Source organism: Trachypithecus francoisi, unplaced genomic scaffold, assembly GCF_009764315.1.
Source record: "Trachypithecus francoisi isolate TF-2019V2 unplaced genomic scaffold, Tfra_2.0 Contig01461, whole genome shotgun sequence".
NCBI classification, from domain to species: Eukaryota; Metazoa; Chordata; class Mammalia; order Primates; family Cercopithecidae; genus Trachypithecus; species Trachypithecus francoisi.
In genome coordinates, this window is record NW_022681433.1 from 13,780,001 (window position 1) to 13,805,322 (window position 25,322).

Below are 25,322 nucleotides of genomic sequence, written 5' to 3' on the forward strand. Positions count from 1 at the left end.
GGTCTGGCTGCCGCCGCCAGATTCCAGTGCACCGTCAGTGACTCCTGCAATGATGTTGTCAACATGGAACTCCACTGCAAATACCTGGCCAACAGTTGTCCTCACATCCCTCTGTTGTGTGTGCTTTGGGGCAGGTACTTCAAGCGTAGCGAGGGCCTGGAGCGCCACCTTCGACGAGCTGATAGGCAGACCCATCGGGGAGTTCTCACGGACACACATGGCTCTGAACGCCCCCGGCGTGCTGGCCGAAAACCCTGACATATTCGCGGTGATCATAATTCTCATCTTGACAGGTAAAGAAAGCCCACACTGAAAGAGAGATCAGGTCAGAGGGATGGTCAAAGCTTCCCTGAGAGGCTCCTAAGTTCCTTTCTTTACTTATCTCTTTAACCACAACCCCATTTCTGTTTTGTTTTTGTAGTTCATGCAGGCATCTTTGTCCCTGTCTTCGTGGCTTCTTGTAGATTCAGATGGGGCTGGCCTGCTTCATAGCTGCTGAGTTGTATGCCATTTCATTAAAAGAATCTTAGGTGTTTAGTCTAGCTGTTTGTGGAATAAGATTTTGTCAGCACTGCAGGCTTTTTGTATGAGTGTCCTGGGAATAAAAATTCTTTTGACTCAGAGGATGACCATTTGGAAAGCAAAGCTGTCATTCATCAGCCAGGAAAATGTGGAGGAATGAGCTCCATCTGGAACACTAATGTGTGCCTGGGGCGTCTGAAGACGACTTGGATGGTTTTACACCTAACAACCATCAAAACACCCTTTCAATAAATAAGTTTCATGACAGAGTTGTGGTTACAGAATTTGAAAAATCCCAAAGACTGCCTGAACACAGCTGATGGCAACTTCTTGCTAGTGACATTTGTGCATGTCTTGGCCAGTGCAATGCGAGTTTTGCTCTGTGGGGCTGCATAAACGTGAAGCTGAAATGCAGATAAGTTCTCATTTGGGGTCAGAAAATCTTGGATGAGTTTTAAAAATGACATGCCTTATTTTACACACCACATAATTGAAATAACTTCACTCAGGCTGGTCTCAGCAGTATTTCTGGTCCAGCTGGCAGAAACATGCATCAGAAAGTAAGTCTGCACTAGTGAGGTTTTATTTTAATAAACCTAAGAAGGAGGAACAGTAAAGAAGAAATATATTGTTGTGTTGAGGTGTTCTCCCTGTGATTAATCACACAATGCTCTTCTAACATCTGTACTTTATAATTCCATCTCAAAAGTACAGCAGATTTTATTTTATTTTATTTTATATTTGAGACAGAGTCTTGTTCTGTCGCCCAGGCTGGAGTGCAGTTGCGCGATCTTGGCTCACTGCAACCTCCATCTCCTGGGTTCAAGTGATTCTCACACCTCAGCCTCCCAAGTAGCTGGGACTACAGACACGCACCACCACACCGAGTTAATCTTTTATATTTTTAGTAGAGATAAGGTTTTGCCATATTGGCCAGGTTGGTCTGGAACTCCTGACCTCAAATGATCTGCCCGCCTCCCAAAGTATTGGGATTACAGGTGTGAGCCACCGCACCCAACCAGTTTTTATTTTAAAACTATGAGGGGCGTCCATGGCAGAGCATTGGTCTCAAATCCTGGCTGTGTTTGAGTGGTACCAGCCCCTTCGATGCCACTTTTCTTGTGCAGCAAAGACTTCAGCTACGGAAGTACCTGAATGACCTCTTCAGCCTAAGGTGGTGCTGGGGCATACGCCTCAAAGGTAGTGCTGTCAGAGGTTCCTGGGCACCTTTATTAGTTTTCTTAAAAAAAAAAAAAAAAATGAGTTTGCAAGCTAGAGCTAGCCTAGCTCGGATGTTATTTTATATGCACTGAGTCCGATGAGGAACCATGTGTGTTAGTGGTTCCAGAACCATAGTTAGTTGTTACTGTTAATATCACTAACATCCCAAAGTCAACCAGAATAATTTCTTCTTGTGAAAAATGCCCATTCTCCCAGGAAACTGAGCAAAGCGCTTCTTCCTGGATTCTTCCTGGAGGCTGTTTCCCAGCAGTGCATTCTTTTAGTGAGCGGGAGTGGCTTGGTGTGCGGGTCCAGGCTTTCCCGTCCCTAGGAGAGGGGCGCATGCTCCAGATCTCTGCAGTCCTCGGGTGCTCCTGGGTAGGCTTCTTAGGGGACCTGGGGGTCACCTAGGAGGGCCTGGGAAGCACCCACAACCTTGGTGATTTAGACCCCGATCCCTGCCCCCAGAAAGATAATTAATCCACCCCAGTCCCAGACGCTCACAGAGGTCTGCAGAAGCTCGATGCACTTGGATTCTTTTTCAGTCACCTTCTTATCCCCATCCAGGAAGGACCTTCACAGTTGGTGGTTAACACTCAGACAAGGTTTTGTGTCTGTGCGCTTTTTCAGGACTTTTAACTCTTGGTGTGAAAGAGTCGGCCATGGTCAACAAAATATTCACTTGTGTCAACGTCCTGGTCCTGGGCTTCATTATGGTGTCAGGATTTGTGAAAGGGTCGGTTAAAAACTGGCAGCTCACGGAGGAAGATTTTGGGAACGCGTCAGGCCGTCTCTGTTTGAACAAGTGAGTTGCTGCTTCTGACCATTTTTCTTATTTGGTATTTAATGACATAGACTTGTATGGAGGATGTAACTGGCTAGGATGGCATGTGCTTTAAAAAAAACACCATATTGGAGTATATGTTGTTAATTGATTTGTTTTGTTTTTCTGCAGTGAAGTAGCTGAGGGTATTTTGTATGTATCAAGTTTGTGTGAAGGTTTATTCCCCTGAAATGGAAAGACTATTGTATGACAAGAAAGACTGAGGGAAAGAAAATCACCCTAATTCCAAATTGTGTATCATTCAAGATTCTTATCAGACTCATTACATGGTCCCTCTTTCCCCAGATTCTGTTTGATGGCCAACTTTCGGATTTTGTGTTCAGAAAACATTTTTCTCTGCAGTGCCATGGTGACCTCACTTTACCTTTGAATATCTTCCTGTTACATTAATAACGTAGAGGGAAGAGAAATAGATGAAACTGTTTTTGAAGGTTTGCAGAATGACTGAAGTGTCAGAATGTGAGTACAACAGTCTCTTTTGCCAGCATTTGACTTGTGCTGCTCCAGCCCTGGTGACAGTGGCCCCATCACCCTCATGTCTCTGACCCCCGGAACTGGAGGTGATAGCTCCACCCTGTGCCATCTCAGGTCTCTTACCCAGCCCTCACTGACAAGCTCAGATAACCTAGGAAAAAAAGCTCAACAGTCATCGCATATCTTTTTTATCTTTTGTCAGATCTCCACATAATTCTTTAGGTCCCTGGATGGAGAATGGGGGCTTAGACTTTGTGTGTGATTCTTCATTAAGACTGAAGGTTGAAATTGCTATGATAAAGAGACCCCCCAGGTGCCACAATGGAGTGGCTTTAAAGAGATGTTTCCAGTCCTGAAATGAGCAGTCCAACTTGGCTGGCCAGCTTTACCACAGGCCTCTGTGGACCCAGACATCTTCCGTCTTTCTACGTCTTCCACTGGGACATTGTCCTCGTCTGCCCGGTCAGAGCTGGCTGTAGGCACAAGCGTGACCCAGCTCTTCCAGAAGGAAGAAGAGAGGATAGAGGGGAGTGCTCAGGGCTATTCAGGATAGACCAGAAGACACACAGAAATTCCACTGGCAAGAGTCCACTGGGGGCCACATCAAACTGCAAGGGAGGCTGAGAAGCACTATCCCACATGGGGAATCTTAGCAGTCACGTATGCCCAGTTGGTCACTGGTTCAGGGCCAGGTGCCCAGCCATGTTGTCCAGTGTTGTCACCAGTGGGCAGGCATTGATGTGTGACTACTTGAATGGAAACAGGAAGCTATGGCGTTCGGTGCACGAAACTTCACTAACACAAATATTTCGTGGTTAGCAGTTCTAGTAAAAATACCCTTGCTTCCTAAACTCTGTTACAGAGAAGTGAAAACTTTGAATATGTCATCCCAAGCATTTCAGAGTGATATTTATGCCAAATTTATGGATGCCCATTAGTTTAGGGTGGAGTAAAGCCAGTTCCAAATATGCTTTGAAGGAACATAGTAGCCTTTGAAAACTCAGAGAGCATATTTGAGCGGTTGCTAGTTACAGGTCAGGAATGAAATAGAAAGAGCACCTCTTGTTAACTGGTTGCCAATCGAGATTTAATTTTATTATTTTTATGAAGAGATTGGTTGTGCCAGCTGATGGTATTTACTTTCACTGGTCAGCCTCACGCTGATGCCCTAGTAATGATGAGCTAGCTGTACCGGCCCCCAGACAAAGCAGCATTTGTTGCCCCAACCCCCAATCACAGGTGAGGCCCCCTTAGCTACATCTGACGGCCTCACTGCCAGGGCCCAGCGCCCTGACCACGGGGCTGGCAGGGGATCGGCCATGTTAGGAGGTGGAGTTCTGCAGGACTGGAGTCTGCTTGGCATGCTCTGTCATGTTGTTAAAATCTCTAAGCATCTTTCTGTCTTTTGTTTTTCCAGCCGTAACTTTGTGTTTCTGACAACAGCCGTGTAGTCTTGCCTGAGATGGCTTGTTCCTCTGAAATAGCAGGGCACGGTCCGGCTGATCCACGTAGCGTACGGGGCTTCAGCTTGCATGGGAGGCCGTGTGACCTCGTGGGTTTGTGATTTCAGGATGCTGTCTTCGAGCCGTCTGGGAAGGCCCCTGGGAACTAGGTCGGTCTGTCTGTTGGTCTGGGAAGAGGAGTGTTACCCTGCAGTCTGGATGGCTCTGCTTGCCTTTGACTCAGGCTGCTGCTGGCATTCCCATCCAGTGTTCGGTGGACACAGCAATAGTGAGGCATCAACCCCGCGTGGAAGCCTGTTGAGAAAGTTTTGTGGGATGGTGCCTGCCAGTTAGGATGGAAGCCCCCAAATAACACTGGCTTCAACAAGATAAGGCTTTGGTTCTCTTTGGTCAACCTCTGGGGGTGGTCAGTCCAGCATGTCGCTGCACCCGGCCAGGAATCCAGGCCAGGCGCCCCAGGGCCCAAGGCAGCTCTTCCCGCTCAGGCCAGCAGGATGGAGAAGGGAACAGCAGAGGGCTCCTCTCTCCCCACTTCATCCCCTGGAGTTTCTCAGCAGACGCAGACGCCATGTCTGCTCAAACCTCCTCCGTCAGAACTTAGCTAGATGACTACCCCTTGTAGCTAGCGACTCTGGGAAACATGCAGTCCTGATTCTTAAGGCTTATATGTCCAGCTGAAGCAATTAAGGGTTCCATTACCACGTAGAAGAACAGGGGAGTGTGGCTTTTGAGCACAACTAACAGTTGATGTGAGGGTGGCTGGTGTAAGTGAGGGTGGCGGAGCCCTGCTGCAGGGTGTTCACTGCTGATGCAGTGGGAGACCTTCGGGCCTGACCCGTTTCTATGCCAGGCCTTGTCTTGCTGCCTCTGAGCGGCCAGCTGAGTGGAACACAGAAGGGCTGGTCAAAGGCTGCAGGGCAGGCAGCGCCGAGCTGAGACCAGGACTCACGCTCACTTTGTCTTGGGGCAACATTTGCTGGGTGAGGGCTCTTGGCAGCCCTTCTCCTTCACGTGTGAGTTGCCAGATGATGAGTGAACACAACTGCCACACGCATGTAAAAGGTTATTGATTATATAGAAAGAGACTGTTGAGAAATACCTCTACATGTTTTGGTTTACGCCTCTAGAATGGATTCTGTGGTTATTTTGTGTTGATACTCTGCCACTGGCATCAGTAACACCCAATCTTAAAGGTTGAATTTAACTTTTTGAGTAGGTGAAATACTACGTGGTTCATAATGCTTTAAAAAAAAGATTTACAATGCGTTCCTGTCTTCATCCACCTCATCTCCTACCCTCACAGGTAAACTTTCTAATTGTGTGTAAGCTTCCAGTTTCTGTGTAAGCACAAGCAAATGCAGATATGTATATTTTATTCTTTTTTCTTACACAAAACGCAGCATTCCATATATATTGTTCTGCACCTTGCGTTCTTGCTTACTAGCAAACCCTGCAAATTTTTTTTTTTTAATCAGCCCCTTGTTCGTTGTTATGGTTGCCCAGGATCCCAGCACCTGGGTCCTCCTGAGGTCAGGGGTAGGTCCTCCTGAGGTGAGGTGTAGGTCCTCCTGAGGTCGGATGTAGGTCCTCCTGAGATGAGGTGTAGGTCCTCCTGAGGTGAGGTGTAGGTCCTCCTGAGGTGAGGTGTAGGTCCTCCTGAGGTGAGGTGTAGGTCCTCCTGAGGTCGGATGTAGGTCCTCCTGAGATGAGGTGTAGGTCCTCCTGAGGTCTGGGGTAGGTCCTCCTGAGGTAGGGTGTAGGTCCTCCTGAGGTCGGATGTAGGTCCTCCTGAGGTCTGGGGTAGGTCCTCCTGAGGTAGGGGGTAGGTCCTCCTGAGGTAGGGGGTAGGTCCTCCTGAGGTCTGGGGTAGGTCCTCCTGAGGTAGGGTGTAGGTCCTCCTGAGGTCTGGGGTAGGTCCTCCTGAGGTAGGGTGTAGGTCCTCCTGAGGTCTGGGGTAGGTCCTCCTGAGGTAGGGTGTAGGTCCTCCTGAGGTCTGGGGTAGGTCCTCCTGAGGTAGGGTGTAGGTCCTCCTGAGGTCTGGGGTAGGTCTTCCTGAAGTCTGGGGTAGGTTCTCCTGAGGTCTGGGGTAGGTCCTCCTGAGGTTGGGTGTAGGTCCTCCTGAGGTTGGGTGTAGGTCCTCCTGAGGTCGGGTATAGGTCCTCCTGAGGTGAAGTGCAGTATGAGGAGCAGGTGTGGCAGGGTCACAGTCAGCAGGGCCAGTTTTCGGATGCTCACGTGTGCCTTCACCCACGTTCTGTCACCTGGAGGGTTATCCAGTGTCTCCTGCAACTGTCCTAAGGAGCCGGGGAGGATGCCTTTTGTTTTGCCTCCTCCCTTTGCGCTCACCCATCCCCCTTGCTTCCTTCTCTCCATGCTTTTACTGTTGTGTGTGCTGTACCTGTTTGCCTGAGGAAGACACATTCCAGCCCTTCTTAGTCCTCTTCTGTGAGTTCACCTCTTTCTGGGATTTAATCCTGTATGCAGTTCCCTGCACTTTCCACTTGCCCTGAAATGGGAATTTCAAGACCTTTCTAGGTGCCTCTGCCTCATGGTGGCCTAAAGCTTATCTATCCATGATAGCATTCATTTATATATATTTTTTTAATTTTTAAAATATATTTTAGAGACAGGATTTTGCTGTGTTGTGCAGGCTGGGGTGCAGTGGCACAGGCTGGGGTGCAGTGGCACAATCATGGATCAAGGCAGCCTCAAACTCCTGGGCTCAAGCAATCCTCCTGCCTCAGTTTCCCAAGTAGCTGGGACTCTAGTCACATGCCACCACACCCAGCTAATTAGAAAAAAAAATTTGCACTAACCCGGTCTCACTATGTTGCCCAGGCTGGTCCCTAACTTATGGCCTCAGGTGATTCTCCCACCTCAGCCTCCCAAAGTGGGCATGCATTTATTTTAATGCAAGGCCATGTTGCTAACTCTTGATGTCATAGGAACTGAGTGGGGATCTGGAGGCTTTTCACTGCCTGTCTGTCACACTGGCCGCACAGGGGACCGAAGTGGGGCCCACAGAAGCCATTTTGACTCTTGAGTCCCCTCCTTTTTTGGCCTCCTCCTCCCCCTCTTGAGTCATTTGGTTGTCACCTGTTTTGTCTTCAGCATAGGCCACTGTATAACAGAAGCCGTTAGCCAGGGTGGGAGTGGGCAGCCGGCAGGGCCCGTGGCCTGAGAGGCGAGGGGGTTTGGATGAGGTGGACACAGCTCCGGCCCTTTGCTGTCGCGTGGCGCTGCTGACTTGTCTGTCCTGGGCTGCTTGGGTTGCTACTTTTAGTCATACTCTAACACAACAAACTAAAATTTTGTTTGGCCACAGTTTGTCCTACATCCATCACTTGTACATTTCTGGGGGTTTCCTCTCGTTACTGTTTATGGAACCACAGTAAACCCCACATGTACATGAGCTTTCTCATGCATGTACTTGCAGTGTCTTCATGGCAGTTTATGTAACTGAGAGATGTGATGATCCTCTAGGAATTAATGAGGCTTAATCCCTATTAGAAAGTTGGGTTCATCCTGTCTGTCTATCAGCCAGTCAGTAAATCCCACTGAAAGCAAAGTTCACCAAATGGGCTGCCCAGCCAACCTGAGGAATGTCAGTGTTTATAGGATTGGGAGCATCCTATATGGTTCCTCTCTTCATGCTGATGAGGTTTAGGGCAAGTTGTCCTGTGCAGCTGGGTGGCTGTCAGTCTGGTTGAGTGGGGGTGACAGGTGGGTGGTGAGCATCCTTTAGGGCTCCAGGCCAGCCAGTGGGACCCTGGCACAGGACAGAAAGTCTGCGGCCCTGCGACTGGCAAAGGTGTGGGAGTAGGGGGTGCCCCTCTTGAACCACAAGGAGTGCAGTTGCTTTTTGGGTGGCAGCAGAGGGCTGGATGCAGAAAGCTTAGGGTTACTTGGTGACCAGCAGGGGCTATGTGCCTTCTGACCAGGCGATGGTGGCCAGGGAAGCCACCTGCACTGACTGCGTGGTGCACCCCCAGAACTCAGCATGTCGGGGAATCAGACAGGCCAGGGCTTTGTACATCGCAGAACAGGGACTTGAAGGACCCCCGACGGGGCCCGGGGAGGGGCCATAGCGCCACACGGAACCTGGGCACCGTGTCTCAGAACAGGTGTCAGATTTATGGGACTGTTTTCTGAATGTTTAAGCAGCCTGCTTCTTCTGGACTCCTGGGTTTGTAAACTGTGCTTATTTTGCCTTTGCATTCATCAGTGTAGCAAAGATGTGCTGAGACCCTCCCGTGGACCAGAGCCCAGCTGTGCCTGGGACCCACACACCTGGCAAAAGCTGCGCCATCCTGGACTCCACCTTGTGCATACAGACACTTAAGGAATGCCTTTGCTGACAGAGGCTTTTAGTTTAGCCTTAGCTTCTCTGGAATTATTTGTTTTGAGATTGAGTTACTGATGAATATGGGACCGGGGTAGGACTGGCTGGCGGTTCTGCATCCTTCCTCCGAGGGCCCTGGGGAGAAGGGTGTGGGACCGGCCGCGTGGCTGGTTTCTCCCCCATTTCCTGTTGAACCCCTGCCTCATAGTCCCTACGTCTCCCTACCCTAGTCATTGTTTAGAAGATGCTTCTGGAAAGGGCGATACTCGGCAGCCTTGTGAGCCTGGGCCACGAACAGCAGGGAGGCCTGTGCCCATGGAGTCAGCATGCCGTGGCTGGATTCGGCGTCTGAAGCCCAGGGCCTGGCAGCAGTAACAGGGAGGGCTGCCAGGTTCCGCTCGTATCCAGAGATGAGCACAGCTCCTTACGCCAGACTGTGCAGCGAGTGACGTGACATTTGTTTGTGGCTCTTTTTTCTAGTGACACAAAAGAAGGGAAGCCCGGTGTTGGTGGATTCATGCCTTTCGGGTTCTCTGGTGTCCTGTCAGGGGCAGCGACTTGCTTCTATGCCTTCGTGGGCTTTGACTGCATCGCCACCACAGGTATGCCCGCCAGCCCCCTGCAGTCCCGGGTCCTCCTGCATCCCGGGCAGACAAGCCAGTGCTGCCCACGGCTAGTCATTTCCCTCCTTGCTGGCACGGTCCAGTCGCCACTCTTTCACACATGAGCGACGTGTAGGTTTGTACTTTCCTGCCAACCCCTCCCACCCGCAAACAATCATCACATCCCCAAGTGTCAACGCCTGATGGAAGCTGCATCTTGAATGAGGCTAAGGTTCCGCTGTTACAGTGGGATCATAGCTGCGTGGCTGTGGCCTGACTTCTTATCTGAGCATCTTCCGGGAGGAGTGAGGCCATTCACAACATTGTCATCCTGGTGGACTGAATAGGCCATATTTTCTCTGCCAAAGGAAACAAGTCCCTTCCTTGGCTGCACCACCACATTCAGGCCGAGAACGCGGTTTCAGAGCCGTGGGCTGTCTGATGTGTCTTCCTGAGCACCACCCCTCCGCTCCCGGGAGCACAGGAGGCCCCAGTGCCCACAGGGCCAAGCGCTGCGGGGAGTTTTCTCGTAGTGTTGCGTGGGTTCCCTGGCACTGAGAGGCCTTGGGTGTCATGTGGGCAGATGCGCTGCCTCTTGCTGTGTGCCCTCCTCTGCTAACCCCTTGGTGCTTCCAGGTGAAGAGGTGAAGAACCCACAGAAGGCCATCCCTGTGGGCATCGTGGCGTCCCTCCTGATCTGCTTCATCGCCTACTTCGGGGTGTCGGCCGCCCTCACGCTCATGATGCCCTACTTCTGCCTGGACAATAACAGCCCCCTGCCCGATGCCTTTAAGCATGTGGGCTGGGAAGGCGCCAAGTACGCAGTGGCCGTGGGCTCCCTCTGTGCTCTTTCTGCCAGGTGAGAGGCCTTTCTGTGGTGGCTGCTCCTAGGGGTGGAACCACCAGCAGGGGTCAGGCTGTAGCAGACCAGGTACAGCCATGCGAGACACACGTCGGCTGCCAGCATTCTTTACCCTTGAAATAGACCGAGCACCCAACCTAGCCTTGATCATGTGGCTTTCCCCTTGTCAGTCTTCATCATCCCAAGAGTTGTGTTATTGAGATTTTCATCCTGAGGAACCTGAGGCTGGCTTTTCAGCATCATCTGCTTAGCAAGGGACTGGCTCCCTGTCCCTAAATCTGGCCACTGGAACAGGCTCCCTGTTTGAACACCATAGTTTGGCCCTCAGTTTGGCTGTCATGCAGAAGCTACTTTGAAGAAGGGAATAAATGCCTTTTAATGAGAAACGTTTTCACCAATGTATTTCCTCTTAGCCTGTATAAACAGAGCTATTTGGTAAATATTGATTTACCACGGGGAAATCTTCGTGAATGCAGTGATGGTTGTATTTTCTGTTTGATTCAACTAGAAATAATTGCAGGAATAAATACAGTTTTCCATCTGTAAAGACGGTACTGGGTCTCATGCTAGTGTATGTTAGATAGATGTTCCCTACTCTTTACCTTAACCCTTACTCACAGTGTGTGCTCTTTCTGGGGTTGATTTATTAAATGCCAAGTCTTTTGGCCACTGGCTTCACCCTGTGGAGGGATGGCAGCTCTTGGTGAGCTCAGACTCCCTCTCCTCCGTGGTAAACCGAGCATGGCTGGATGTGGTTCCTTTATCCCTTATGAGCCAGGTTCACTCACGTGGTTTGCCTCTCCCCATCTAGTCTTCTAGGTTCCATGTTTCCCATGCCTCGGGTTATCTATGCCATGGCTGAGGATGGACTGCTATTTAAATTCTTGGCTAAGGTCAACGATAGGACCAAAACACCAATAATCGCCACACTAGCCTCAGGTGCCATTGCTGGTGAGTACTAGAGCTCATTTCACATGTAAATATTTTAACAATGGAGTCATTACTCCCTAGGGAGGCATCTTGCCTTGTTCTGGTCTGTGAGTAATCTCAACTGGTCTTTTTAACTCCTGGTTTTTATACTTGGAGCCTGATTCATTGAAAGTTGACTGACATTTTGACAAAAGGCAGAGGCCAGTTTGACAGAGGATGGGAGAGAATTTTCGAACAGTTTGCACTCTGGTTTTCATCTCATTGGGCAGAGCTTAGAACACACAGTATTCCCCCAAAACCCTTTTCCCCCATTTCTGGACATTTCCCTGAGTAGTCAAGGGTAGGCTGACACCTTCCTGCATGACACAGGCCAAGGGAGACCTCGCCAGCACCTGGAAATTCGGCATCCAATTCTGAATTCTCTGGAAAATAAGTGTCCCTTATGATCAGTGTTTTATGAAATGTGCTGCCTCTTCCCCAGAGAGTATCAAGGGTGCTGCTGATGAAGCCACTTGCTGCTAAGTTTATCTGTAACAGCAGACCCAGTGGAGCTTCGTCTTGTCAGAGGAGCATCATCGCTGAGAGGATCTTTTTGATGGATGACTAATCTGGGCCATGTGGGTGTTTCAGGGCCGTAGATGATGGAAAGGAGAACTCAAAAGGAAGCTCACGTGCGCACTGTACCTGTGGTTTTATGTCTCCTCCTTTTGCGGTTGCATTTCATAGCCCTGAAAGGCAGACGCCAGCCCACTGTATAGATGTAGAAGTGGAGGCCCAGGGAGGTGAAGTGAGGATGTGCACCCAGGACAGTGGAGCGGCCTTGTGGTTCCAGGATTGTTTTCATGCCAAAGTAGCCAAGCTCCTTCCAGGGTCTGAGCAGAGCAGTGGGTCTTTTTGGCAAATTGGGGCATGTGATATCAGTCCCAGTTTCTAACACAGCAACTTGTCAAACAGCCATTGGTAAGGCCCTTGACCTTCTTAAATGAATGAATTATTCTCTAAGTTTTATTAGCATTTATGCCTTTAGCAAACTGTGCTTAGTTTTTTAGATTAATATCATGTAATAAAACAAACCTATTTTTAAATTATGAAACTTTTTTTTACGTGATTCTATGTTCTTGAGAGTGACCACAGTGGTCAGATTGAGAGGCACTATACATCAGAATGTGACCAGTATATTTACAGGATTAAGGATTTGGAAATAGTCATTGTTTTCTCAGGCCTTACCCGGAATTTGATCATGTTAAAGACTGGCCTCAATTTCCTTCCCCTGCTGATAGAGGGAGATCAAACCATGCTCTTTGAAGTGACTGTAAAGTACGTGCCATTCACAAAATCCAGGATTTACCCTTTTCATTTGGTGGGAGTGGTAAATAAGTATTTGATTTTCTAAAATCACCTCCCATGGAAGAAATTAGTCTCGAGTTTCCCATGAGTAGGAGCATTGGCATCTGTGGCATGCTGTTGGGTGCTGTTCTGATTATCCAAAAGGCCCTCCCTCATTGCTCTTTAATTTTGTTTTATTCTCCATTTAAATTTGTTTTAGTTGCAGTGATCTAGAGGGGCTTGAGAGATATATGTGGAAAAATAATGGTTTTGTGTTGGTATTTTAGCTTGTGTTGATTGCATGTGTTTTGAAAATATCCCAAAGCAGATCTAGCCAAGTTGTTTTTTAATGAGTACTTGACATACACACCCACATGAGTAGACATGCATCCTCTCCCAAAACTCACAAAAGATGTTCAAATGAGGGTGCAGGTTTTAATTCATTTTAAAGGCAAGGCACACGGTGAAGGGGCTGATACTATGTTGTTTGAGAACAGCGCTTGAGATTTCTTCCATGTGAGTGACTTCACAAGTGAAGAACTCTGTTTTCCTGCTCGCCTGCCTGGGTTAGGACCCCGTGTGAGTCCCCCCAGAGCACCAGACCTGCCCTTCTTTATCACCCAGCACTGTTGCCCACTGATGCCTGTGTCTTGGTGGGGTACACTCGGAAGGCTGGGGACTGTGGTCTGCCCTGTTCAATAGTGAGTACCTAGAACCCAGTGATGGGCACATTCTCACCAGAGCTGGATGGATGGAAGATGGGTAGATGGATAGATGCTGAATGGATGGATGGCTGGATCGGATGGATGAATGGATGGATGGATAGATAGATGGATGGAAGACGGGCAGATGGATTGATGGATGGTGAGTGGATGGTAGTGAGTGGATGGATGGATCGATGGGATGGATGATGGATGGATGCACATGAGTCTGTGAATCAGCATGGTCTCGAGGAAGACAAACAGGACTCAGCGTCATAAGAACCTAGTTCACATCCTTATACCTATGCTTATGAGCTGTGTGATCTTAGATAAGTCTCCTAACCTGTGTGACTGTTAACATCTGTAATACAATGATGGCTTACAAAGTTGCCATTAAAATCACCAGAGCAAAGGTATTCTCTATACAAATGTTAATGATTATTACTGTCTATTGAGGACTGTGTCTGTGATTGAATCTATGTCCTTCTATGGGAAGGCCAGGAAGAGGGTGGGAGAAAAAGCAGCCCCCTTCGCTGCCCTGGATGGCAGGTGGTGGTGGTCCTGGTTGTCCGTGCATGCAGACGGCCATCCACAGATCCTGGTGTCTGTCTCTTCCCAGCTGTCATGGCCTTCCTCTTTGACCTGAAGGACTTGGTGGACCTCATGTCCATTGGCACTCTCCTGGCTTACTCGTTGGTGGCTGCCTGTGTGTTGGTCTTACGGTATGTATGGCTTTTTGGGGTTTCATGACAGAAATGCAGATGTACCTGGTAGCCTTTTCACAGTTCCGCTATGGTTTATGTGATGAATGAAACTTTTAGGTTGGTGATGGCTCCAATGTGAGCTGCGAAGGAGAGGGGAGGACCTTGGTTGAGAGCCCAGTTAGGAGGACGTCCTTGGCAAGAGTTGGGTGGCCCCTCACCCCCCTCTATCATGTGCCCTCATTTTTATGGCTAGATGTTGGGTGGATGGAAATAGATTCTTGGCCCAAGTATTAGGCCAGGATCCTGGGATAAGAATTTTTGAAGACTGATTGCAACTTGGTTCAGATTCTTGGGACAGAGAGGATAGAGGGCTGCCCTGGTAGGAGTTATGGAAACCCAAGGCCTGTGAAACCCAGGTCAGCGTAATGCTTCTGCAGCTTTGTTGCACTGTGGCTGGAGGAATGAATCCCATTACGTGGCATGGGGTGCCCTAGGTTGATGTTCAGGGACACTGTGTAGTTGGCTTGTTGTGGCCTGGTTGGGGCCAGGCAAGCCTCTCGCAGTCGCAGTAAAGCTGCTCTGGGCCTGGGCTTGGTGCCTCGGTGTTCTCACCTGCCCCAGTGCCCACTCCCCAAAGCTCATCCCTGGGCAGCTTCCATCCTGAGAACCTGTGCTCATGGAGACACTCAGCATTGGTCTGCCCTCAAGAGCCTCCTCATTTCTTTTCAGGGATTCCCACCTGCCAGGCCATTGATTGCATCTCCAAGGTGCTCAGCAGCCGATGCACATAAAGCCCAGGCTGAGACTTAGCAGAAGCTCTGTAGAATCAGCTAAGACTATTGGGGACCCTTTATTCTTCCCCAGGGGGCCCAGCGCTAGGAGATTCTCTGAGGTCCCCCACTTTTTTAATTGACCGAGTGGTGCTGCACAAGCGAATCCGTACAAAAATGGTTGATATCTTTATACTCCCTCTTAGAATTGATCATATGCAAAATAATTCATACAGCACTCTGTTTTTCAAAGCTGGTGGAAAAGATTTGCACTCTGTTCATTTTGGGTGGGAAGATAAGACCCCTCATTCAGAACGGATGCTCCACTAGCAGGTAGCTCATGTCTTGGAAATCGTGCTGCAGGCTCGGCCCTCCGACCAGCCACACAGAATTATTTACTCTGACGTACTTGGAGTTTTAAAATAAATTGATCCAATTAAGGCACGCAAACAGAATTTCTCAAATCCATCAGCCTGCAGCCAAATTTCTCTGGCTCTCTGTGCCAAATAGGATCCTGGCGTTACTGCTTTCTATTTCTCTCCTTCCTTTTTGCTCCCTACAGCAGTAATTTTGTGGGAAGTGGCCTAATATCTTTAGCATCTGAGGGCCACTGCCACTTCTCAGAGCAAGAGAGATCCTCTCAGGGTATTCCTGTGGGCTGCTTATGGTGGAGGTCCTGTCACCCCGAAGCAGAGACCATGGGGGATGTTCCCCAGAAGCAACAGTGGGAGGTGGTGTTCCCGGTCTCTCCTCGTCTGTCTACAATGCAGCATCTGACTATATCCTTCCCATTTTATACCTTGTGTCCCGGGCAGCTAACTTTGGAGGCTTATTGAGAACTTGAGTTGGTGCATGTCCTTTTGCTTGAAGCGGATGATGGTAGTCACATAATACCTTTCTTTCCAGGTATCAGCCAGAGCAACCTAACCTGGTATACCAGATGGCCAGTACTTCTGACGAGTTAGATCAAGCAGACCAAAATGAGTTGGCAAGCAGCAATGATTCCCAGCTGGGCTTTTTACCAGAGGCAGAGATGTTCTCTTTGAAGACCATACTGTCGCCCAAAAACACGGAGCCTTCCAAAATCTCTGGGCTAATTGTGAACATTTCAACCAGCCTCATAGGTAAGAGCCAGCCCTTCCCTGGGGCCTTGCTTGTTGGCACTGCATGGTTTCTAGGCAGTGGAGCTGGGGTTGGGGGAAGGTGCTGGAGCAGATGAACATCTGTCTCGCTCCTGGGCATAGCTGCTCTGTGCTAACTGAAGTTGACGCCTTCAGAAAGGGAGCCTCTCTCGCCACAAGTTGAGGGGAGAGCAGCGGATGCCTGTGGGAAATGGAGAAATGGTTGAGTTGCAGCTTGCTCTGTCTTTTCCTTCCCCTTAGCTGTTCTCATCATCACCTTCTGCATTGTGACGGTGCTTGGAAGGGAGGCTCTCACCAGAGGGGCGCTGTGGGCAGTCTTTATGCTCGCAGGCTCTGCCCTCCTCTGTGCCGTGGTCACGGGTGTCATCTGGAGGCAGCCCGAGAGCAAGACCAAGCTCTCATTTAAGGTGAGCAGCTCGGCCTAGGGAAGGAACCCTAGCACACACCTCCTGCTGCTGGGCCAGCCTTGTGTGGGCTCAGCCGGGCCTGGGTGCTCCTGAGGAAGGCTTTTGTCAGCCAGCTCCAGGTAAGATGGGGCAGGGGCACTGAAGGCACAGAGAGGACCAGACCCTGGAAGGAGGCAGCAGCCCTCCTCCCCTGGGCATTTCCCTGAGTAGTCAAGGGCAGGCTGACACCTTCCTGCATGACACAGGCCAAGGGAGACCTTGCCAGCACCTGGAGATTCGGCATCCATTTCTGAATTGTCTGGAAAACAAGCGTTCCTTATGATCAGTGTTTTATGAAATGTGCCGCCTCTTCCCCAGAGAGTGTCAAGGGTGCTGCTGATGAAGCCAGTTGCCCCTAAGTTTATATAGAACAGCAGACCCCGTGGAGCAGCCCTCCGGGGTGGTGGGACGCTCCCTAAGTTTATATAGAACAGCAGACCCCGTGGAGCAGCCCTCCGGGGTGGTGGGACGCTCCCTAAGTTTATATATAATAGACCCCGTGGAGCAGCCCTCCAGGGTGGTGGGACCCTCCCTAAGTTTATATAGAACAGCAGACCCCGTGGAGCAGCCCTCCGGGTGGTGGGACACTCTCTAAGTGTATATAGAACAGCAGACCCCGTGGAGCAGCCCCTGGGTGGTGGGACACTCCCTAAGTTTATATATAATAATAGACCCCGTGGAGCAGCCCTCCGGGGTGGTGGGATGCTCCCTAAGTTTATATATAATAGACCCCGTGGAGCAGCCCTCCGGGGTGGTGGGACGCTCCCTAAGTTATATAGAACAGCAGACCCCGTGGAGCAGCCCTCCGGGGTGGTGGACGCTCCCTAAGTTTATATATAATAGACCCCGTGGAGCAGCCCTCCGGGGTGGTGGGACACTCCCTAAGTGTATATAGAACAGCAGACCCCGTGGAGCAGCCCTCCGGGGTGGTGGGACGCTCCCTAAGTGTATATAGAACAGCAGACCCCGTGGAGCAGCCCTCCGGGGTGGTGGGACGCTCCCTAAGTGTATATAGAACAGCAGACCCCGTGGAGCAGCCCTCCGGGGTGGTGGGACGCTCCCTAAGTGTATATAGAACAGCAGACCCCGTGGAGCAGCCCTCCGGGGTGGTGGGACGCTTCTCCTAAATGTCTGCTCAGGTTGATCGCATGAGTTTTCCAAGCCTTAGCGATGGGCAAGGCTTCTGCATTTTTAGATTACAGAAATAATAAAAAAGGTTGTTGACCTGCGGGGCAACGTGGAGGTCTGTCTTCTAGTCCTTTCTTTAGCAGGAGAATTGCAGCAGAGAAAAATTAGAACCAAATCCCCACCTACTAAGATTTATCCGTGGGGGTGTGTGTGTTGGGATGGGCACTCCCTCTCTCCTCCCCACGCTCACCTGACAGTCCCTGTCACTCTCAGGTGTGCTGCCTTTTGCTAGACAGTTTTACTTAACTGCTGGAACCGGCGCCACTGCTGTGGACTGACACCGCCTCCTGTCTCTGCAGGTTCCCTTCCTGCCAGTGCTCCCCGTCCTGAGCATCTTCGTGAACGTCTATCTCATGATGCAGCTGGACCAGGGCACCTGGGTCCGGTTTGCCGTGTGGATGCTGATAGGTACGTGATGCTGCCACCAGCATCTCTCGGGAGCCTCCCGTGTTTCAGATTTCATAACAGAATGACGCACATGCAGTCAGCAGCTTTCTCGAAGATGATGCTGAATCCCTGGTAGGCTGTGAGTCCTCTCCTCCCTGTTAGATACTTTTTGTTTTCATTGCCTCTTGCCCAAACTATTTCTTCCATTGGGCAAGACCTTGATATTAACAGGAACAAAGTGATGAGTCTGGTGCAGATAAGGTACCAGTTATTTTCACCCCGGACAGGAAAGTCTGGTGTGTGCCTCCCGGCCCCCTGGCCTGCCCAGCACCAGATTGGCATGGGCACTAGGCCCAGGCAGGGGTGGGTGTCATGGGCTCTCTGTGATGGCATCGTCTCTGTAGAAGGAGAGTGTTTTGGAGCCTATGGGCCATGCCACTGGGATAGGGGGCTCCCACATGAGATCGGTCACCAGGGGTTGGTGCAGCCTGTAGGGCCAGCTGAGTCCCACCCTCTGGACGTCTCGCCCCAGGGGCTGGAGGGGAGGGACTCGCTTCCTTCCTTCAGCATCTGAGTCATAGTGCTGATGGCCAGGAGAGCGGCCCTGGCCCTTGCCCCTCAGGACCATGTCCCAACAGCCTCGCAGCCCCGAGTTTGCATGCTGGGGCAGATGGCTGCTGCCTTATCTTCCAGGGCCCTTGCGGGGTGCTCTTCCTCCAGCAAGTCCATTGAGGCCTGTTGTCTGCTGGCACCAGGGTGCGTCCTCATTCTCTGCAAAGTCCAGCCCATATCTAGTTAGACAGACGTCTCCTAGAGCCTTTCTGAGAAAAAACTGCTCACAGCCCACTGGCCAGTTCCTCAAGGCCTGGTGAAGGCAGAGGGTGCCTCTTCCCAGCATCCCTGTCAAAGTCCCTGTGTTTGGGAGCCTGAGCTCCTTTCCTGGGCTCTGGGTGGCTGAGTCCTTGCTTTCAGGCCTCTTTCCTGTGTCAACCACACAAGGTGGCCCCAATTACCTGGGGCCATCTGGACACATTCCCTGGGCAGGTGGTTAGAAGCATAGGTCCTGGACCCACCCCAGAGTCCTGGGCACAGGAACAGACTGTGGACTCCTGTGTGAAGTCCGTTCCCGGGGCTCGGTGGCTCCTGCAGTCTGATGGTCAGTTACATGGAGGAAACGGGCAGTGGGACTGTCCAGGCTGAGAGCCTGGAGCCCTCCAGCGCCTGCAGGAAACCCCATCTCCATAGTGCACATTCCTGATACTCTCGTGGCCTCAGGGGGCATCAGGGGGTTAAGCTGAAGGACCCAACGGCTTCTGGTGGCCCTGGCCCAGCTGCTCTGTCTGCTCAGGAAATGCTGCAGCATGAGGCCGTCCAGAGGAATGTTGGGCTTTGCCAGATGTCGCAGTGGCCTTCGTGTGGCAGCTGCTCCAGATGTGGAAAGGTCCCAAGGGCTGCTGGCTGTGGGCTCGTGCCAGGCAGGGGCAGGCTGCCTGAGAGGGTTTGCTGCGCGGCTCCCCTGGGCTCCCAGCCCTCCCTGCGGTGGTGCAGCCAGCGTTCTGTTCATGCCCGTCTCTGCTGTCGGCCCGCAGGCTTCATCATCTACTTTGGCTACGGCCTGTGGCACAGTGAGGAGGCGTCCCTGGATGCTGACCAAGCAAGGACTCCTGACGGCAACTTGGACCAGTGCAAGTGACGCACAGCCCCGCCCCCCGGAAGTGGCAGCAGCTCCGAGGGACGCCCCCAGAGGACCGGGAGGCACCCCACCCTCCCCACCAGTGCAACAGAAACCACCTGCATCCACATCCTCACTGCAGCTGACGGTGCAATTACTTGAACTGCAGCCCCAGCCCACCCTCGGCTCTGCAGCCGGCTCTCCAGGTCCTGGTCACCTCCAGACAGCTGCTTGGCTGGGGCCACTAGGCTGCAGGTGGCCACTGTGTCTCCTCACTTCTCTGAACAAAGCAGTTCCTCCCCTATCAGCTCAGCCCGGATCTGCCACAGCCTCAGGCAGAACGGAGGTCACCTTCTCTCCTTATCTTGGGAACCAGGCCTTCCTCCCCAGGGACTGTTCTGGGATTGAAATTGTGCATACTCCAAACTTTCGCAGCCATCTTCCTGCTCAGCCCCAGACACCCAGCAATCAAGCCAGATGAGTACCACAAAACAGTGTGTCCCCAGCAGCTCCCCACCCTCAGAGCCAAACGACAGTAGTGAGCTTAAAAAGGAAAATCAGGCCTGTTGTCCTCCCGTTGCGTTCAGATGGATCATTAGGGCTGGACCTCGCCTGCCCCTCAGCTTCTCAGGGCTTTGCTCTGACACCGTGACTGGCTGGTCAGCGGGGCTGAGGGCAGCTGGTTCCTCTCAAATGAGGAAGAAGGGATCACTCCCATCAGGGCCTACTCTGCTTACGCATGTGTGTGCACACGTATGTAAACCAGGGACCTTCTTCGGCTCGTGGCCTCCAGGCCTGGGCCAGTTCTTGCTGCTCCTGCTGTCTTCTCTGACTGGCTGTGTCCTGAGTAACTGGAACATGAGACTGTCTGCAGGATTGGCCTCACGGCGGCCGAGTTAGAAGTCTGTTTCCTGTGAGTCGCCACTGTTCACTCAGTCTTGCCCTCCCATGCTTTGGAGCCAGTCTGGTGGCTCTTGTAAAGTTCTCAAGGCTGGTGGCAGCTCAGTCTGGGTTTAGGGCATGTTGGGGCCATGCGTTTCTGGCCCTGACATGAGCTGTCTGGCCTCTCTGTGACATGATGAAATTGAAATCAATCCGCAGTCCATGAAATTGTGACTCACTCCCCCAGATTAAGTTAGGGCATAACATTAACGTGGAAATGGCCACGTCATCACCCCTGTGGCTGGCGTATTGCTGAGATGCGTGGTTTGTAGGGGAGATGATTTCCAGGCATATTGCTGTCCCTTTTGTGTATCTGTCATCCGGATGCTTCGTACCCCATGCCTCCACGAGAGGGACAGACCCGAGCATCCTCCCTACCCCCATAGCTACAATGCACTCCACCCTGGACTGTCTTGCCCGGGTCGGGGCCTGCGGCCAACACCATTTCACGCACCCTCCTTGTAGATGGAAGCCAGAGGAAACCTGAACGTGGGTGGAGCGTCCCATTGAGAGAGTGCTTCAGGAGAGGAGACAGAGGGGCCATGCTGATGGGGGAGGGAAAGGGAGGCAGGCATTTTGGACGCCAGGGGAATGGAAATGTTGCTTTCAAAACTTAAGTTTCCTGTCCATTTCTTCCTAGTCTGGCCTTTGACACAAATCTGGTAGAAGCCTGATAAATTGAGGGCACTTGTGTCCTCCCTGTGCCCCCAGAAGATTCTCGGAGAGAAGTGCAAGAATTTGTGAACACGCCAGTGGAGGGCAGGTGGGCAGCCATGGGCTGGGCCTCCGTATCAGGCCTGCTCACCTTGCTGGGAGCTTTATTCTGATGTCATTTTGAATGTTCCAGAGGGAGCATCAAAAGAGCCCAAAGTTCCGATTTCCAAAGAGAGGTATTGACATTTATATAGATTGGTGCTGTAACATATTTTGATAAATACTAACTTATTTTGTTGGGGTTTTGGTTGTCTCGTCTTAGGACCTGGTAGTTATTTGCTTGATTTTTTTTTTTCTGTTATTTTCTGCATAAGCAAAGAGAACTCGAGGGATAGACAGTCTCAAGAAAAGTGAAGTGGTCGGAGAGAATTGCTTTTTTTTTTTTTTTTCCTTTTTCTCTGGTTTTTCTTTCTGGCTGAAGTTTCTGTGAAGACAGCACCCAATAGACTATTTAGAGGTGACATGTGACATTTCAGTGGGCGCCATGAATCATTCTGTAGATGGAGGAGGTGTGTCTCCCCTGCTCCGAGTCTCACCGTGAGGGCTCGCTGACAGCTGGGAGTCTGTGGCCTTCCTCACGCAGAGGCCTTAAAGCTCGATGCGGAAGCTAGCCTAGGCTCGGCAGGGATGGGACCCCCCGCACCCCCTCCTTACAGGATGGGCTTCCTGGTTAGGAAAGGACACGTGGAGGTGCCTTGCATCATAGTTCACTGGTCACCGTGCTTTTATGAGTAGTTTTTTGTGCAGTTGCCAGGGGTTTTCTCTGCTGTGTGCGAGGGGAGTAATTTAAGCAATGGTGTCTGCAGTAAGCCTCACAATTTTAATAGACTTTTTTCTTATCAGATCCCTCATTTCTTTCCCTGAAATAAAAATACAAGTGAAAATATTGATAGTTTCACATCTCTTAGTTCCCTTGCCCAAACAAGAATATTCTTAGTTCTGCTGGCCAGGATTTTCCTACATAGTCAGAACTTACACATTACTAGAGGCACACCCACCAAGGGAGTATTGTGTCTACTTTTATCTCTACACCAGCCACAAATAAATACCCTTATTGGGAAGACCCATTTGTGATGGGTAAACATCCCTTCCTGTCTCCCACAACCCCTGTGACTGCCCTGCATGTGTTCATGACCTCTGAAGGCCCAAATTCATGAAGCAGCAAACCCAGTGGATCCCCAGGCCCCTGCCTCAGGACCTCTGCTGAAGAGGGGGATGAAGAGGGTCTCCAGGGAGGCAGCAGGAGCCTTGTTGGCGGCTGGCTCAGGAGCTGGCTTACAGGAGGGCAGCTCTGCAGTGGGGAGGAGCAGCGTCCAGAGGAGACCAGGCCTCTGCATGCCCCCCACTCTACTTACCATCCCTGCTCACACCCCCTTGGCCAAGGCTTTGTGCAGCGGATTTATTTTTCCAAATTAGGAGGACAGAGTGATAGATGCATTTTCCCCGGGCTGTCTCAGAAAGGTCGCTGAATGTATACTGTTGTCAGAATTGCTGAGATCTTCCCCTACTTCTGGTTTTTGCAGTAGCAAAAACTCTCTCTCCACTGCAACTTCTCTTATCTCTCTCAGGCAACCAGCTCCCTGGTCCCTTGTGCTGACTCTAGCACAGTGGCCAAGAGCCGATATGAAGCCAGGGGTGACCGCAGGATGGTGGGGTCAGTGGGCTTCTCCACCTATCCCCGTCGCCAAGGCCCTGACGCGCTCCCTCCTGCACCGTCAGCACATCCGTGTGCGCAGCTGGAAGGGTGCATGGCCTGCCCACCTTTGTCCAGACGGGTGGAAATCTGATGATGCCAGCTCCTCCCTGCCGTGCCCCTGCCGCGAGCAGGCATTGTGAAGTGGCTGGTGTTTGCAGTCCCACGTGGTGTGGCCTCCAGCGCAACCCATGGTGGAGACTGGAGCCAGAGCGATGAGTCCTGGTGGGGGGCACGTGGACATGCCCCACAGGGGCCTCACCCAGGCTTATAGGCAAGGTCCTGGGCACTGCATGACGCAGCACTCACTGCTAAAGCAAGCCCGCCTGGCTCTGTGCCACGGCCCCTCTTCTGATTCACACGTCCCATTTTTACGCAGACCTTTCCTTCTTAATAAAAGCTGACAGTTCTGTTGGCACCCAAGAACCCACACCATGAAGACAGGGAGTGCGGGGCCTTTGTGCCCAACCCCAGCACAGCTGTGTTCTGGGGTGCGTGAGAGGCATGTTCGTGTCCGAGCGCTGCTGGTCTCCTGACAGTGCCGAGGACGGGGAAGTTGCTGGGTGGCAGGGTGTGAGGCTCGTATGTGGAACTGATGCAGAGTTCACCTGCAGACGGATCTGGATATATGTTATGTATAATTGTTATGTGTAATTTAAGATATATCTGTTTGCCATCGTCATAAGATTATATATAAGCCTCTGAAGGGAGAGGGAGATGGACATTCTGCCAGGCTCCTGTGGACTTTCAGTCATGAAATTGATTCCTGTTGATCCAGTGGTGCGCAAAGCTACACTCCATGTGTCATCACGCTTATGACTCCTAATGGATTTTTAAGGCAAAAAATGCCAGCCGACTCCATCTTCACCCCTCGATTCCTCGAGTCCAGCCTTTCTGTGCCAGTGCATCCCTGAGCCACAATGCTCTTGCCATCGGGACCCCGCTGGGCCTGGAGTCTCGGGGCACAGTTACCATGGAGCCCTCCTGGGTCATTCTACAAATGTGCTGAGTGCCAGCTGAAAACCCCACAGGAGATGGAGTGCCTTGGCCAAGCTTAAAGAGAAGATTTTCTCAGGGTATTTATTAGTGTGTCCAGCAGGGTCAGGAAGCAGGGATGGAAAGATGCATTCAGACTGTTAATTTATTAACAAGGCAAATGGTTTTGTGTTTCTTGATGACAAACTATTAAGTTTGGGACTTATTTTCCCATTTGAGAAGTTATAATATATATTTAAGATAAGTTTCCTGCTTCAGTTGTGCCTTTCAGCTTCAACGAGTTTAAGGAGCACTAAGGGTAATGATACCAATGAGGGTTGGTTTATTATCAAACCTGAATAGCTGTGGTTTCTCTGGTAAATGTTTTCTTCTACTGAACATGGAGCCATTATTAAGAGTTGTGTGTTTTTTATTATGTACATTTGTATATTTTTTTGCTTGTTTGATGTTCTATTTTTCTAATAGTTTTCTTAGAGTTTCTTAAAGTTGTGATACTAGATTTAGACTCCGATGCTAACTGCAAATCAGGTTGGTCTCTGCTGGGTCTCTCCTGCTTTTCTTTTACTTTAAGGACAAGTGTAGTTGTCGTCCACCACTTTTCAAAAAATGTGAAACTGCCCTGCCTCCCCTTTTTGCTAACAACAACCCTGTGTACATTGACAACTTCTTTTATGTTGTAAAAATCAAACTATTTTGTGGTACATTATCTCATGCTTCCGCAAATTCTAATAAATTCTGTGGCTTCCATGTGCACGGCGTGATCTCAAGAATCCTGGCGGGTCTGTGCTGGGACCCAGGCGTGGGTCCAGATCCTGCTCTGCTTCCCCACAGCCCATGACTTTAGTCCCATCTTCTCTTTCCTGTAGCCATTTGGGGAAAATCCTTATTCCAACAATTTAAGCCTCAACCAGAGAATCCCTTGAGCCCCCATTTTGGATGCTCTGATACTGTCTGCAGATTTATTTGGCTTTGGGGCCACAGATGTCTTCCTTCCAACCAAGCTGTTGGGGTAAAGCAGCTCAGAGGCTGTCAGTTGTCAGGCATTTGCTGAAAGACTTGGTCTCCGGCAACAAAACGCCCTTGCCCATTGCCACCCCAGCCTGTGCTGGCCTGTGCACACACACCATCCTGTTAGAGGGAGCAGAGTGTATGCAGGGCAGAGGGGCTGTGGGGGAGTGTAGCTATCCTGGTAATTGTTACTATCTCACTCCCTCAATTCCCTTGAGAAAGGATCCTTTTTTTTTTTTTTTTGCATTGGAGGCAAATGTAGTCAAGTGGGCCGTAATTCCCAGACAGTAAAAGGCAGGGATTCACAGCGGCTCTACCAGAAGATCCGCTGCCCGGAAGATAAGGTTTGACCTTTGAGTTTTGTCAGCTGATG

General features: G+C 50.8%; 1 protein-coding gene and 1 pseudogene across 2 annotated transcripts in view; both read left to right on the plus strand.

The window, feature by feature from the left end:
* Positions 1–24,688, plus strand: part of SLC7A1 (solute carrier family 7 member 1) — an 86,653-nt gene extending 61,965 nt beyond the window's left edge. The window contains exons 4-13 of the mRNA XM_033236338.1: positions 135–293; positions 2,374–2,548; positions 9,347–9,468; positions 10,105–10,327; positions 11,142–11,281; positions 13,907–14,009; positions 15,668–15,885; positions 16,144–16,310; positions 17,837–17,945; positions 19,514–24,688. Coding sequence (XP_033092229.1) covers positions 135–293; positions 2,374–2,548; positions 9,347–9,468; positions 10,105–10,327; positions 11,142–11,281; positions 13,907–14,009; positions 15,668–15,885; positions 16,144–16,310; positions 17,837–17,945; positions 19,514–19,617 — 1,520 coding nt within the window. The 3' untranslated portion in view covers positions 19,618–24,688. The remainder of the gene's footprint in view (positions 1–134; positions 294–2,373; positions 2,549–9,346; positions 9,469–10,104; positions 10,328–11,141; positions 11,282–13,906; positions 14,010–15,667; positions 15,886–16,143; positions 16,311–17,836; positions 17,946–19,513) is intronic.
* On the plus strand, positions 22,406–24,688 carry LOC117097892 (annotated as a pseudogene). Its single transcript, XR_004443092.1, has one exon. The product of XR_004443092.1 is annotated as an uncharacterized LOC117097892 (transcript).
* Positions 24,689–25,322: the final 634 nt, after the last annotated feature.